Source organism: Atractosteus spatula, chromosome 2 (assembly GCF_055471065.1).
Source record: "Atractosteus spatula isolate fAtrSpa1 chromosome 2, fAtrSpa1.hap1, whole genome shotgun sequence".
Lineage (NCBI taxonomy): Eukaryota > Metazoa > Chordata > Actinopteri > Semionotiformes > Lepisosteidae > Atractosteus > Atractosteus spatula.
This window is the reverse complement of record NC_142707.1, coordinates 63,924,226-63,939,654: the sequence shown is the minus strand read 5'-3', so window position 1 is coordinate 63,939,654 and position 15,429 is coordinate 63,924,226. Positions and strand designations below refer to the sequence as shown.

Genomic DNA, 15,429 nt, shown 5'->3' with positions numbered 1-15,429 from the left:
ATGTTTGAGTGACAGGAAACAAATTCTACAGATTGGTCATGCAAAAGAGACAGATAGCACGGCATTAACAACCTCACCGCACTGAAAGAAAAATACCAGATTACCTGGAGAGGAGAGGATAAGATAGCAGAGTCACTGTCTCCCCCCTCAGGTGAATACTGGGAAGACAAATTCAGGCTGAACATTCATTATGCATTTGTAAAGTTGATAATTTCAGACTTCACAAGATAACTATATGGAGCACTGTACAGAATTTCCAAAGCACATATTTAAATGTTAGTTTGCTTTGGAACCATTAAAATGTCATGCCATTCAGCCAGCCAGAAAAATGATATTTTTTCAATGTTTTTCCCTGCAATAACTTGAAAAAGAGACTGCAAAGGCTAATTCTCTCCTTGTTTAAATTGTGATACATTTGTTTATGGAAAAAGTCAAGACGTCAACATTTTTTTACAAAGTATAAAAAAGTATAATTAAGAAAACAAATTATGTAATTGAGTTCAAGGAAATAACATGGATTTCAAATTGCTAATAGAAGAAATTGAAAAAGTAGTGTCATTTTTGCTTTTTATAAAACAATCCTAATGTAACCTTGGTCACAAGCTAATATAAAATAACCACTGAATAATAAAGTAAAATGCTTTTATTAAATAATTTAATTAAAAAGGTAGACATATCTATAAAAACAGCTTCTACACATTAAAATGAATAACAACCACCAAGAATTACAAATACAGAAATCAACTTATATAACTTATATAAGCTGAAGAGAAATTAACAACTGAACCCCATTTAAATGTGTCACATACAGTAATTACTCTTTAAGATAGTTTTCCTTTCATATAATATAGTAACTTGGTTAGAACCAAACATTATCTGAACGCAAAATAAATTTTCTTGATAGGTATAAACTTATTTTTAAAGGACATTGGCATTAGTTGAATGTGTTATCCTATATAAATTGTAAAATGTACAGTACACATATATCCATCCACCATCCTTGAACCTGCTTGAGATGCCATGCCCAGTCCACAGGGCAAACAAAATAATATTTTACACACAACAATTTACATAGCCATCCTGTCTTTAGAAGGTGGGAGGAAACTGGAGAAACCCCACTTTAATAAAGGATACCATGTAAATTACCCATAGACGGCACACCAGGTCACAATCTAACCCAGGACTGAAGAGCTGTAAGGGATCACCACTAACTGCCATGTCACCTGCTTTCTTGCCATATTTATTTTCACTGAGTAATACCTTATATTTTAACTACAAAATCCTTGACAAAATCTGTGTAATAAAGGACCATTGATCAACAAAACAAATCATTGCATTATGCTGTATAGGAATGTTTTTTTTTCATTAAATCTTGAAGTGAAATTGGTCTTTGTATAGGAAATGCCATACATTAGCAAGTGGCTCATGCAGTATTTAATGGGAAGGGAATATTTAACAGAAATCTTATAATATATATAAATATCAAAGTTTCCAATGAGGTAAAAGTAAGAGCAGATTTAATGTTGAGAATGTTTTATACTGACTGGTGGTCAACAACTCAGATATATAAAAATAGAATCTGTACTTACATTTTTCCCAAACGAGATAAAAAATACAAGAATACATTCTCAGAGGAATATGTATTGTATGGCATTTATTCTTACTGATTGCTATATTATTGGACACATCTGGTCTTCATATAGCAATCTATCTTGGTACACTATTCACCTGGACTAATATAATGTATAAGGTTTGATTGAATGGTTTCAGCGTTGCACTTAAATAGAAAGAACAGGCCTGAAATGCTATTAAATTTTGCAGTTTGAAAATATATTTTTACTTCAACGAAATGAAATATGACCTGTGGTCATAACTTGAATTTATTACCCTCTTAGGAAGTGCAAATCACTATAATACAGTATTTGTAGTATTGTATTGTATTGATTTAAGTATTTCTTTACAGGTAACAAAGACCTTTTCAAAGCTCTTCACATTAAAACACACTTTAGGTCTAACTTAAATATTTTACTAAACACATTTCTGCATATTATACCCCAATTCAATTCCCAATTCAGTTGTCATAAACAGTATCTTTCTTCTCCTTTAAACCAGGCAGAATAGCAGATATTTTCTTTTCTCCCACTTATAAATAATAATAAAATGTCAATATATATTATTAAAATGCTTTGAAAATTGTACAAAATGTACTTCTCAGTGAAAGTGATGGGATTTTTAAACTTGGAAGAATGAGGTATGTCATGGTTTGATTTTCAAATCTTTCAAATACTATATAACAGGTAATACACACTGTATTGTTTATTATTAATTATATTATGATCATATATTCATAAAGTTAATATCAATATGTCACAACAAAATGGTACTTTGTTTTTATATTATATACAGTTTTTCTAGAAATTATTGAATTATGACTGTGAATATAAATAGTGGGAGTAACACAGCATAGTGAGTAAACCATCAGACGTTTAACAGATGTGTTGTGGGTTCAGGTCCCTGCCACAGACCCTGCTGTTGCTCCAGTCCACCCAGCTGTATTAGTGAGACCAGCATCACTGGTCACTGGCTCTCTTGTCCACTTAAGGCTACAGAAACCAGGCTAAAGTCAGGCACAATGAGCTGCTGTGACTCTGGCTTGGACTTCACTTTGACCTGTACATAAATCATCTTAGTATTATGCAATAAGAATATAAGATCTACTGCATCTAACTTTTAAATGAGATTAGATATTGCCCACCTTACAGTTTAATTCCAAATGATAAGATTTTTGAGAAGATCACATACCATGTCTTTTATCTTGTCCTTTCTTAATGGAGGTAGCAATTCATTGTAGAACCTAGAACAGCAAAATCACCATTTCATTAATTGATAAATTAATATTTTCACAATTAATTGATAAACAAAACGTTTTTTATAGTCCATATAGAGCAATGTATATACAGTGAGTCAAATTGTGGGTCAAAGGGAATTGCAGCTAATAAAGAAATAATTTCCAAAAGCTATCTGAGAATACAATGTAATACACAACATTTATCTAACATTCTGCTACATTTTTTTCAGCTGCACATCCTCTGCATTCTTTAACTCTACTTTAGCACCATATACTATTCCTCTGGTCTTTAGTTTACTCTTCTTATATGGCAGTGTTTCCTGTTCCTTAGACCTGGTGATATCAGTGTCAATTAGCTTTTATCTCTATTCAGTTTTTTACTTAGAACTGATAACTGAACTACTGAGCGAACTAACTTGAAATGTTGCATGGATTGCTACTTATATACTATTGGAACCTCTAAGATAATTCTTACATTGTGAAGCTTAGTCAAAATCTTTAACTTTTTAGCAGCTACAATATCTCAAATTTTTCTAATTAGTAATAATATATTAGTAATAATAAGTAATAATTAATCAAATCTTAAGTTTAGAACAAGAAAGTTCAGGAGGCCTGAGTGCCACCAAGTTCTCCTTCTAATCTGCTAGTCTAACTTGTAATTATGTTCTGTCTCTTCCAGAAAAGCTATGAATATCATTGTAAGCCCCTTTCTCTTCCTTGCATTTTTCTGTATGCATCGCTCCTCTATCCCACCTCCACCTTTGCTGCCACCCATTGGTTAAATTTCACTCTGTAAGGGGGGTTCCTCGTCCTCCAGCCAGGCGCCTGACACTCAGGCCAAAGTTTTTTATGCCTTACGTCTTTATAAATATTTCTAAACACCTCTTATTGCGTGTGGTTATTTCTCATGAATTTCTAAGAAACTTAATTCAGCTGAAATAAAAACTAGCAAGTACTGAGGTTATGATGAGCCATATTAGGAACCTTATTATGGAATCCCATTTCCGACAGTAAGGCTTCCATAGTACCCAGATGGAATAGCGGACAGTGGGCTTTTTAAAAAAGTTTTTATTTAAACACCAGAAATACAAAAACAGAGACAGAATATGAAAAAAAGATACAGAATTAGACACTTCACATCCAGAGGAATTCACAGTTATAAAAGCTGAAACATACTTTTTACATATTTCCATTGTATGTCCTTTTTTACTTAAAAAAGAAGGTCTTCTTTAGCTCAGCTGGCAAGACCTGTGTTCGAGCCAATGCAGTGGAGCATGAACTAGGGTGGGAGCGGCGAGGGGCACAAGTCCTAGAACCCGAATCCGTTACAATAACAAAAGGACAATGAAATGTGGGCTATTTCGAAGTCGCAATTGCGAGATATAAAGTTGTAATTCTGAGTTTTTAAGTCGTAATTCTGAGTTCTCAAGTCGTAATTCTGAGTTTTTAAGTCACAATTCTGAGTTTTCAAGTCGCAATTCTGAGTTTTTAAGTCGCAATTCTGAGATACTAAGTTGTAAGTCTGAGATACCATAGCGCATTTTTTTTTAGTCCCTGGCAGAAAGGGGCTTCCATATTCTTCTTCATTGCTCTTTTGAACATTTTTTCTAAGTGCTTAAAATGTTTTTTGTTTTAAAAAAAAACATTCAAACTGCAGCTCATCTAATCATCTGAAAGATGTCTCTTTACTCTTTTTTTATTATTATTTGAGATTTGGTGTTTAGTTGAAATCAGCAGCAATCTGAAGGCAATTAGACTTAGACTTTAAAAAAATAGTCTGTCTCTTTTAGTTGTTATCTTCTTTGTTACTTTTGCTCTAACAGCAACACATTTGTATGATTCTTTTCTGCACTCCATTATCCAAAACACCAAGTTCACATCCTCTAATGAATGAAACAATCATTATTCTTGGTCAAAACTGTTTAAGTTTAATATAAAATAAAAATAAAATCTGTTCTATTATGTTTGCTTATAGAATCACGTAATACAAATCACATGTAATACTATTTTATATGAAAAGTTTACATCTTGAATTAAATAACAATGAATAATACTTACCCATGGCCTGTGTCTCTCATAGTTCCTTTACTGGGAACCCACTGAAAGTATGGCAAGAGTTTAAATTTTTCAGTTCCCACAGCAACATAGTACTGGTTATGTTCCAATTCAACTGAACCAAGTAATGGTGTCCCATCTAACGTGCATAGTCTAGGGAAAGAAAATAAAACAAAGTAAAAGTATTGCATTGTCACGCCCAAGTTGTCAGTGCAACCTCTCATGTAATGTTTTAGGATTGGTTATCAGATCAAAAACAAACACTGCATGAGGTGATATGGCTATGAATTTGGTTTGACTCCATTTATGTAAAAAAAGATCTTGTAAATGATTCAGCAATATTAGGCAGCATGTATTATGGAATGCTATCAAGACCTAGCACATATCATCATTCCACTAGGATCTGAAAACTTTGTTTCTCATTATTTACAAATCATTTTACTTGCTTTTCTGTTGACAAGATACATTGTATTTACCACAGTATGTCTTCCTTGGATGAGAGATGTTCCTTACCTATGTACTGCTCCTGTACGTAGGTGCACTTTCTCTGTTACCATGGCGAGCACCCGATCCCAGTTTCTCAGGGTATACTTTGGTATTAGTATTCGAGCTGGAGGAACCAAGATATCTCCATTTGTAAAAACACTACAAAACATAACAACACATGACACTCAGGATAACTAATTTGTGTTAGTTGTGCTTCAGCTTCAGCCTTTTTTTATATTAATATATTTGATACATAATTTATTGATATTTTAAAGAAAACTTTCTGTAAAACAATCAAAACTGAGGTAAATTAAATATTACAGAAAACATTATCTGCAATAAATTTGATTCACAAAGTATAAAAAACTAAACATACAGTATATAGTATTTTAATTGTGCTCAAGTGTATATAAACAACATTTCTATTGACCAAGTTCAGTCACACATGCATGCCAACTGACAGAAACACAAACCTGAATTGTAAGACTGACTGAAAAGATTACAGAAATAGATGTCAAAAGCCAAAACTCATATACTGTTTTCTTTACTTACAGCTGATTAGTATCATGCACGTTTGCGTAGTTGAAGTTGAGGTTTTGTGTTGCAGAAGACATTCATATTACAAATAAAAAATATTCAGAGGCTAAATATTTAAGAAACCAATTCATTAAAATTCAAACCAAGAAACTTAAAAATGTGTAATTTGAATGGGAATACCATCAGGCTCTCTTTTACACCTCTTCCTGCAGTACTTGCTGACTGACTCATTCTAGCCAGATTTCTCTCAGCACTCAAGGCCAAACATGTTCTCTCTGTTACTAATTCTCTTCACGCAGCTTTTGCTTCCTCTCTTTTCACCTTAATCTTTCTTGATTGTTTGCCCTTTTTACATTGTAGATCACACCATTCTTCTTTCTGTCAGGCCTCACTACCTAGGAATTTCTGGCACTGCTCAAGCATAGGTTTCCTCCTACCTCACTGATTAGACATATCGCTTCTGCTGGCAGCGTGCAGTCTGGTGTCTCCTAAGGTTCTGTCCTATGTATCATTCTGCTCTCTCTACACATTCATCCTGGGTCCTCCCATCTCCTCCCTATAGATTTCCTTTTTTTGCTGATGATGCTTTCTTTCTTTACTCCTTTACATTTCTTTCCTAATGTCTCTGCCTGTCTCACTGTCATCTACTCCTGGATATACTCTAATATTCTTTAGCTCAGGTTCTCAAAGTCTTCACTCTTTGAACTTTCCTCTTCTTCACCTTTTGTGGACCTTTTCCATCCTTTTTCCTCCTAACTCCACCACCATCCTATTCACTTCCTCCTCTGTCAAGTGTCACTCTTGAGCCCTGCCTCTCCTATTCCCACCACTCTCTGTTACCAAGAGAGTGTTGTAGCATTTTCTTGCCACTTCTTCACAAGTAACAATTGCACAATTCCACCTATCCACTCCAGCTCATGTAGAATTCTGCAATTTAACTTGTCTTTTTTCTTCTTTGATTTGTTTTCATGGTATTCCATTACCACCGTTTTTTTCACAGCCTTCTTATTGCTGCACACATCGAATTTAAAACTCTAATGCTTGCCAATCATTCATGCAACCACTTTTCTCCTGCCTATCTTTATTCTGTCAATTTCTCCCTACACTTTTCTGTATTCATTCTCTTCCACAGTCCTTTCATTTAATGCCCTCTAGCTTTTGGTGATAGAATAAACCACTCACAGAAATCAGAACTGCTCACTGACCACTTTTTAGCATCTGGTGAAGACTCATTTGTTTAGACACCTCTCTGATCTCTCAGGTCTCAGCTACAACCTCCAATACTTTGTACACTATATTGCACTGTTTTTAATTCTCAAACTGGTAGTGTTACTAGTTAAATTGCTATTCTATATCCACACTTTCTATGCTTTTTTAGTTCTTGCTTATTCATTTTATTTGCATGACACTTGAGTCACTCTTCCAGTTTGTGCTAGCATTGTCATTGAATGAATTTATTTTTAGGTTATATTAATGACTAAACAATTGATGTGCATGCACTATTATTCTGATTAACATTTTTTGATTTATTCTTAAATTATCATATTGTAAATCACCCTGGATAAGAGTGTCAACTAAGCAAATAAATAAACTGATGCATCAAAAAGGAATCAGTGTTGCACACCCTCTCAGAAATAATATCATAGCAACAAGACTGCATCATTGCCCACTCCTCAATTAGCATGTTTTCTTTTAGCTTCTACAGCAGCTTAACAGGCCATTAGAACCACACTTCAACCATGATAGTGCCACAGCACAAATTGTGTGGCTCACAGAAGCATTCTAAGCACAGAGCAATTTTCAAACAGTGGACTAGGTCACCTGTAGTTTAGCCCATACGTAAACCCCATCTGACATTTGTAGGAAAGGTTGCTAAAGGTTGACAGCAGTGTAGAACGGCAAATCACAAGGGATAAGCTATGTCAAGCAATGATGAACAGCTTCAGCTACAAGATATGGAACCTCTTTCTTTCTATGGATTGCCAGTGTGCAGCTGTCATGCTTAGTAAGGGAAGTTCATTATCAGTCCTACTTTGTGGCTAGCTTCAGACAGTTTTTGTTTTCAATACAGTTTATGTCATATCGAGATTTTTAATTTCAAACATGAGTACACATTGTAATTAAAGCTGAAACAGTATACTTCATCACAGTAGGTAAAGTCTATACCAGAGTTGATCATTAGGCCAGAGCTCATCCTGGTGGCTGTAGCATTAAGCACACTAGAGAACTTGTGTCTTCAACCGTGGATGAGACACTGGCCCATCACAGAAATCACCCCTCAGCAATGCTCATCCTTACTTGTAGAGCTGGATGGATTGTAGTAGCCGGGATAAAGTACAGTACCTCCCTCAGAGTAAAACAAGTAGGGTCTGCATGAGTCCAACGGCTTAGCCACTATGCTACACTACCCGGTAATCACAGCAGGCTAGAAAAAATGACTAAGATGTGATTTTAAACTTTATGCTGCAATTATATAGAAAAGGTATTCTTTGACAGAGTTAAAAAAATGTTTATTTTACCCTGCTTATAAAATATATAATCTGCTACCTATGGAACATTTGTAGTACAATAACTTCCAAAAACATCCTTACTGACTTGATAGTACATGACTCATGCAAAACTTTCTTCCATCTTGCAGAAACGATTATTCTGCTGTGAATCACAGGTCGTATCTGTAAATGAAAATTATGAAAAGATTTTAAAATAGAGTATCCGACAATTCAAGTAAAGTTTTCCTATTATTCTTAAAAGTAGACCTAAAATGATTACTCTTTTACATCTCTACAAGACTGGGCAGCATTTAATTTTTAGATTGTTTCCTTCTCTTGCTAAGTTTTATCAAAAGTAACAATAATGTCTTTGGGAAGAATCTAAGATCATGATGCTTTTTAGTGCAGGAAAATAATGGTACATCTTAAATATGGCAGTATTTTAGTGAGTATATTTTCTTTCAATTGTCAGTTTTACTTTATGATCTTAAACTTGAACAATGGTGTACTGATGCCAAAAGAAAGATGACCAAATAGCTGCTTGTCTTATTACAGTTGTGCTAAGGATTTCGTTAGGCTTTTTGTGAAAGATACCAGGATATCAGCTTTGACAACCTGAATGGGTAGCTTGATACAGTCTTTCACAACACTATTTGTAAAGATGTGAATCTTGTTCTCAGTTTTAAATACAGTTCCACTTAGTTTCATTTTGTCTTGTTCATATTTCACTGTTGATTCTGATCAGAAGTCCATACAGTTTACTTGATTAATACCATAAGAATTTTGAATAATTGAATCAGGTCCAAGTGAAGCCTTCTTAAGAATCAGAAAGCTCTGGATTATAAAGAGTTAGATTGTTTAGCATCTCACAGTGGGCCTGTCTCAATGCAGCGCAACTACAGTATATACTTCTTATAATCTGGTGACCACAATTTAACACAATATTTGAAATTACATCTTACTAATGTGTTGTACTATTTTAATGTAACATCCCACAATTTAAAGTCTAATTTTTAATAACACATGCTCACATTGTTTTTCTTTCACATTACTTTCTTACAAAAATCTAAAATGTTCTATGTCATTTTATTTTAAGCAGGTTAATCATTTGTTTTGTAAATTTAATTCTTCTTTTCTTACAGTATGTACAATATTGCAATTTATAGTGCCCTATATTATTTAAATTTCATAGCTTATATCAAATGAAATGTAATTCCATGTTATCTAAATCAAAATTTTTATAATGCATCACTCATTTTAAACTGGAAGAATGAATTTAAAGTGACAAGCAGCTTTAGAAGTACTGTATATTGCAGTTCTTGAGCCCAGTGCTTTCTTCTTTTTAGATTTTTTTTTCAAACACACTGCAATAATGCAGGTATCTGCAAACATTTTCTTTTGCTCTTCTTTTTTAAGCTGTAAATTATATGACATCTGTAACTGATAAATCGATTCAACATACTAAAACAGCGTGATTGTTGACTCATGGACATTTTCGCCCATCTCAGCCATTGAGCTCTGCAGCTGTTTCAAAGTCAGCATTCACCTCATGATGGAATCAGTAGCCAGTTTTATCCTTGCCCGGGTGCTCAGTTTTGAGGGACAGCCTGATGTCAGTAGTGTCTGGGTGGTTTTAAATCCAGCTTGAGCTCCTAATGACTTAATTGCATTGTTCATTGGCTATAATCGCCTTAATTAACCAGTACGTTTTTAGTCCTTGAGTGGTTTGAATTTCCTATATGCAGTTTATAAATAGTATATATACAGTACTCCAGGTCCCAAGTAGATCAGGACCAGATCTGTAAATGCAGTAGACTAATAAAGGGAACATTATCAACTCATCAGCTGATGGTGGTGCTGTTGGACAATAAATGCCAAAGATGTTGCTAGTTCACATTATTAAGTGTAATAACATTAATGTACAAATTATTAATATGATTTTTAAGTTGTCACTTAATATTAGAATGTATAGAATCCATACTAATTATGTATAATATAAATATAAGTATATAATATATACTTTTCACCGGTAGGGCAGCTACTAATTTTCCACAATAATTCTACTACTTGAGTAAATAATTCAATTGGACTTAAAATTAAATTTCTTATAATCAGCAAATTAGCTGCAAAGCAATATCATTTTACAGCCTTACCTTTAAAGGTGTAGGATGAAATAAATTATTAATGTATAGATCTTCACAAATCATGAATGTAAATGAAAGTCAATGAAATGCAATTAAAATCATTTTAATCTATTTTTCAAAGTAATTAAATAATAAAAGGGCCTTTCCTGAATGCATAAGAAGATATAAATAAACTGCAAATGATTTCATAAAGAAAAGTGACTTGGTTAATAAAACCTAAGTTCAAGTTCAAGTTTATTTGTCATTCCAGCCATATACAAGTATACAGAGGAGCGAGATATCGTTCTCCAGCTCTCCATTCATCTCCAGGTCTAGTGTCGATATTGCATTGAAGAACAAGTGACTATCTCTCACATTTGGGCCATAATTAAATTGTGTTCATTCTATATAGAGACCAAGATTAAGAAAAAAATATATTGGGTTAAATTGCAATGTTGTTGCATTATATAGAAAACAAACGGGGCAACAGTGTTCTTATGTACTGTTCACATGGCTTGTATATGCACTCAAAAACACTTAAAATTCAGTGCCTTTAATGCAGCATGAAAAAATTACATTACATTCAATTGTTTACATTAAATGCAAGTATTCTACTATGCATGGGGAATTCATCTATTTAAGCTGGAAGACAAATGTCCAACATTTAATAATTTCACAATGGGTACCACCTACAATGATATCACTTTGGGTATTTTAAAATTACTTGGCACATAATGTACATCTTTTCTTTTCATTAGTAGACAGGACCCAAAACCAGCATAAGCATTTTCTTGCTGGTGGACTTTTGCTATTTCATCAGGTACAGGTCAATTTATTTTGAATCCACAAACAAGAGTCTGTCCTGGGCAAACATCAATGTTCCATTCTCTTTGAATAGCTGAGGATGGATTTAATTAGTAAACACACTCTTGACAGCTATAATTGTCTCCATAGTGCCATTAAACTGTATTACATTATGCCACTTTTCACTTCTGTATGAGTTATGCATACTGAGGAACTTGTTCATGATAAATACATAATGAGTAAGATCCACATTTAAGGATCTTACTTATTATTTAAGCAATCAGTATGTAATGTGTATTCTATTATATTCTCTTAATGTGTTATGTGATGCGTGTGTATCATCATTACAACCAGATAAGCCAAAACAGCTTTAGAAAAAAAAGTTAAATCTGACACAATGTGTCCAGATCCTAAATTACTGTTTCACACTCACACATTAGACTATTCTGATTATGTCTCATTTCAAACCTTACCTCCTATTCTCAACACATTTGTCACCTCAAAAAATCTACTTTAGTACTGAAGTATAGTAAAATTAGTTTATGTGAAAGTATTGTATCCTATTATTTTGAAAACTGTAAAGACTCTTCTCATCTAATCCATATCCTGGACATATTCACTTGCCAGTATTTAATCATAAGGGGCACATCATTGTTGAAGACTCCTACAAAACACTTGTAACACATGTGGAAACTATATTTGAAATATTTTCTCTGTATAATTAAGTTTATTATATATTTGGCACTTAAATATATTTCTAAATATGCATGACATGCAGATATTTTTGAGAAGTATCTCTTTTAATTTTACTTTGCTATGGTTTGAATTACTTTCCCTTTTTAATTAAACTAAACGCAACTTAATCTGATGCAATCAGTCAATGTTCTAAGGATATTTTTTTTGTGCATGGTATTAACGGGGGGAGGAAAGAAAAGGAAGATAGTTTCACATTTATACTTTATACATTTATATATTTAACCCAAAGGATCCCAAACTTGTTTTAGCAGAATATACAGCTGCCACCTTTTGAAGAACAGAGCACCCGGACGATGTCCTACAGAAGCCCATCTCTTATCATGAGAACAAACTGCAGTCAAAGTTAACCTGCACCATGAGCATAGTAAATGAGAAGTTTCTGATGTCAGTGTCACAACCCTTTACATCAGGCCTCTTCAAATGTTGTCTTAAAGCACTGTACTGCATCACATTTAATAGGCCTCTATAAATTGTCAGCTACTTCAAAGACTATTAAAGAAGGGTTAATGATTCAAATTAAGCATATAATGACTTCACTTAGAGAATTAAGATTTCATGTGGAATGACCATTAAAAAACTGTCTCTGAAGGACCAGAACTTGAAAAAACTGTTTTATAACCACTTCACATCCTTATAAGCTTACCAGTTCATTCTTCTTTCGCTGTGGTTTCTTTGTTGTTATATGAAGATAGCTGCAAGAAAACAAAAGTATGTTACACTGACTTGTAAGACTTTGGCATGGATAAACAGGAGTTGATTGTTGTTCTTCTTATGACTATAAATTATTATTTTTACAATGTAAAACACATAAGCCGCCTTGTGTTAGCAATTAGCAAGATAGCATATGTCAGCATCAGCCCACATAGCGACACTTTACCAAACAAATAACCACATTCAGTGCAGTGGATGGAACACATTTCTTCAGAACAGAAATACTCTTGTACAAACTGTTATCTATGTTTGACAGAATCTAAGAATAATGTAGAAATATCTGTCTGGGTACAGACTGAAGTAAAAACCAGAGGATTTGATGTGAATGATCAAAATGGACAGGTAATGCATAGAAACTTTCAGTACAGAACCATATAAATTTCAAATTAGAATGACTGTGATTTTGGAAGGAATGTCAGCACAAAGAAGAAACTGTAATTGACATGTATGGATGTTCATTTACTATGATCTGGCAGGAAAAGGCTTAATAGGCTTTTGAGCAATCAAGTGAAGAGCAAGGGCTAGCAGGCGTCTGCTCTCCCACTGTATCCACTGTTGAGCCAAAAATACTTAATAGAACACATGTAGGTCCTGTGATCTTAGATCTGATAAAACATGAGAGGAGCCCATAAACTATCAGACTGTGTATTGTAGCATTCTGCATCCCTGGTGTTAAACTGTCCTATGAACTTTGTCCTTTCCCATTAACTAGGCCCACTCTTTCTCTCCTATAAAAAGGGGGGGGGGGGGGGTCTCTACTCTCCACCCCTTGCTTTGTGTCTGTCTAGCAGTCTTTCATCTATCTTCCCACAGTGACTAATACGCTATACTAATGAACCAGTGTGTGTGAACCTGAAATCTCCTGCTCCAGCATGTCTTCCTGCACTAGGTACTGTACTAAATAACCAACAGAGTCGTCACAGTATGATATAAATTATTGATCTATACTTCCCTGTAATACAACTGAAGTGGAATTCAAACAGCATCGAAATATCCCCATAGTAATTAAATTAAACTGAAAGACCAAACGGAATAATAAGAATTGGGAAAAGTACAGTACAGTACATACACTTCGTCTTTACGTTCTTTTACACATTTTTAACCACCCTGTGGTTTGGTAGGATACATAAAACGTTTCAGGAACAAAGCTTTATGAAAGAAAGGTAATTAAGAAATGTATTACACTACTACTATTCAAGGCTAAAGTCTGACTAAAGCAACTCGTTGAGCAGCTTTACGGAATGAGTCTAGCTCTATCCAAACTATTGCTGCATTACATGTTAATGTTACATTACATGTTAAAGGTACACCTAAATCCACGATACAGTTGTTCTTTATGTTGCTGTTGCTGATGTGGTAGGTTAGTAATGGCTGTGAACTTTTCACAAATTAGGAAATCCGTTAATCCCATTCGAATCTGTAAATTGGACAGGATCATGGATCTAAATATTTAGCGCGCACAACGTCTGGCACTGTCCGTGCTCGGTATTTACAAACACTTCACTCCGTTGGGTACTCACTCAAGCTTTTTAAATCGCTCTGCCCCGGCAGCTACGTATCTCTCTCCGTGCTGTAAATGCTCCAAATCCAAAATCCGGTGGCCATCCCGCGGAGTATACACATTTCTCACAGCACCGAAAGGCGCCTCCACCCGCTGAGTTACTGAGCTCAGAAACGTGTCGAAAGTTGACATGTGCCTCTGGTTGATCACAAACTTCCTGCCGGGAAAGAAAGCATCCCCATTGCGGTACATCACGACGGTTTTTGTCGGCGGAGGCTGAGGGACTGAAGCTCTGCCTGAAATCCCGGACATCTTTCTCTGCCGTGACAATAACAGGTTTTAAATTCCGACCAATAGATTAGGTCAAGTGGCAAAAGTCATCAGATTAGCCTTGTGTAAAGTGAAACCCTGAAGTATCTGGCTAAGACACCAGCGCTCATTCGGGTGTGTGGCATCCTCTTATTCTCAGGTATCCATGACCAGACTTTTTATTTATCGGCGAGCAGTATTGTTTCTTGATCGGTGGCAGTTTCTCCGGGTAAAGTACCACACAAGCATTGTTTGATGTGTTTCCATGGCAACCATCTGCAGCGTGGACCAGCCTTCTAAATTAATTAACTGACATACATGTAACACACACTGCACACACCATACAAACTAACCGTTTCAAACGTATTCACTCTCAAGGCAGGTGTGTGGTGTAGAGAAACCAGAAAAAACTACGCTATAGGTACCTTACGCTTACTCAGAGCTCTTCTTGTTGATTAAGTTTTTTTTATCATTTTCCTAGTTAAATCGATACGCACATGCATTTTCTTAGATATTATAATAATAAAAAGGGAAATAATTCCCAAAAGTTTCACACCATTTTGCAATTATTTTTTAAAAGAAATGTCTCAACAAAATGAATTTCCAGTAATACATAATTACATTTGTAAACAGTAATATGTTTCATCGGTTAGGTAAACGTTAACGACATTTGAATAAAAGAAAAATTACAAATCACCGCGTTCTGGTAGACTACAATATGTGATGGAACAAGTAATAGATTTATTCCATGCTGAAAAAAAGAAAAAAACACAACGTTTCGGCCGTGGAGCCTTGGCTTTCTTCTTTTTT

At 34.6% G+C, this 15,429-nt stretch overlaps 1 protein-coding gene across 1 annotated transcript in view; it reads right to left on the bottom strand.

Moving 5' to 3' along the window:
• Positions 1–14,622, bottom strand: part of dcdc2c (doublecortin domain containing 2C) — a 36,188-nt gene extending 21,566 nt beyond the window's left edge. Inside the window, exons 1-7 of the mRNA XM_088930240.1 lie at positions 14,330–14,622; positions 12,742–12,790; positions 8,522–8,598; positions 5,417–5,548; positions 4,907–5,056; positions 2,803–2,854; positions 105–158 (exon numbers count right to left, since the gene is read on the bottom strand). Coding sequence (XP_088786366.1) covers positions 105–158; positions 2,803–2,854; positions 4,907–5,056; positions 5,417–5,548; positions 8,522–8,598; positions 12,742–12,790; positions 14,330–14,622 — 807 coding nt within the window. The remainder of the gene's footprint in view (positions 1–104; positions 159–2,802; positions 2,855–4,906; positions 5,057–5,416; positions 5,549–8,521; positions 8,599–12,741; positions 12,791–14,329) is intronic.
• Between the last annotated feature and the right edge of the window lie 807 nt (positions 14,623–15,429).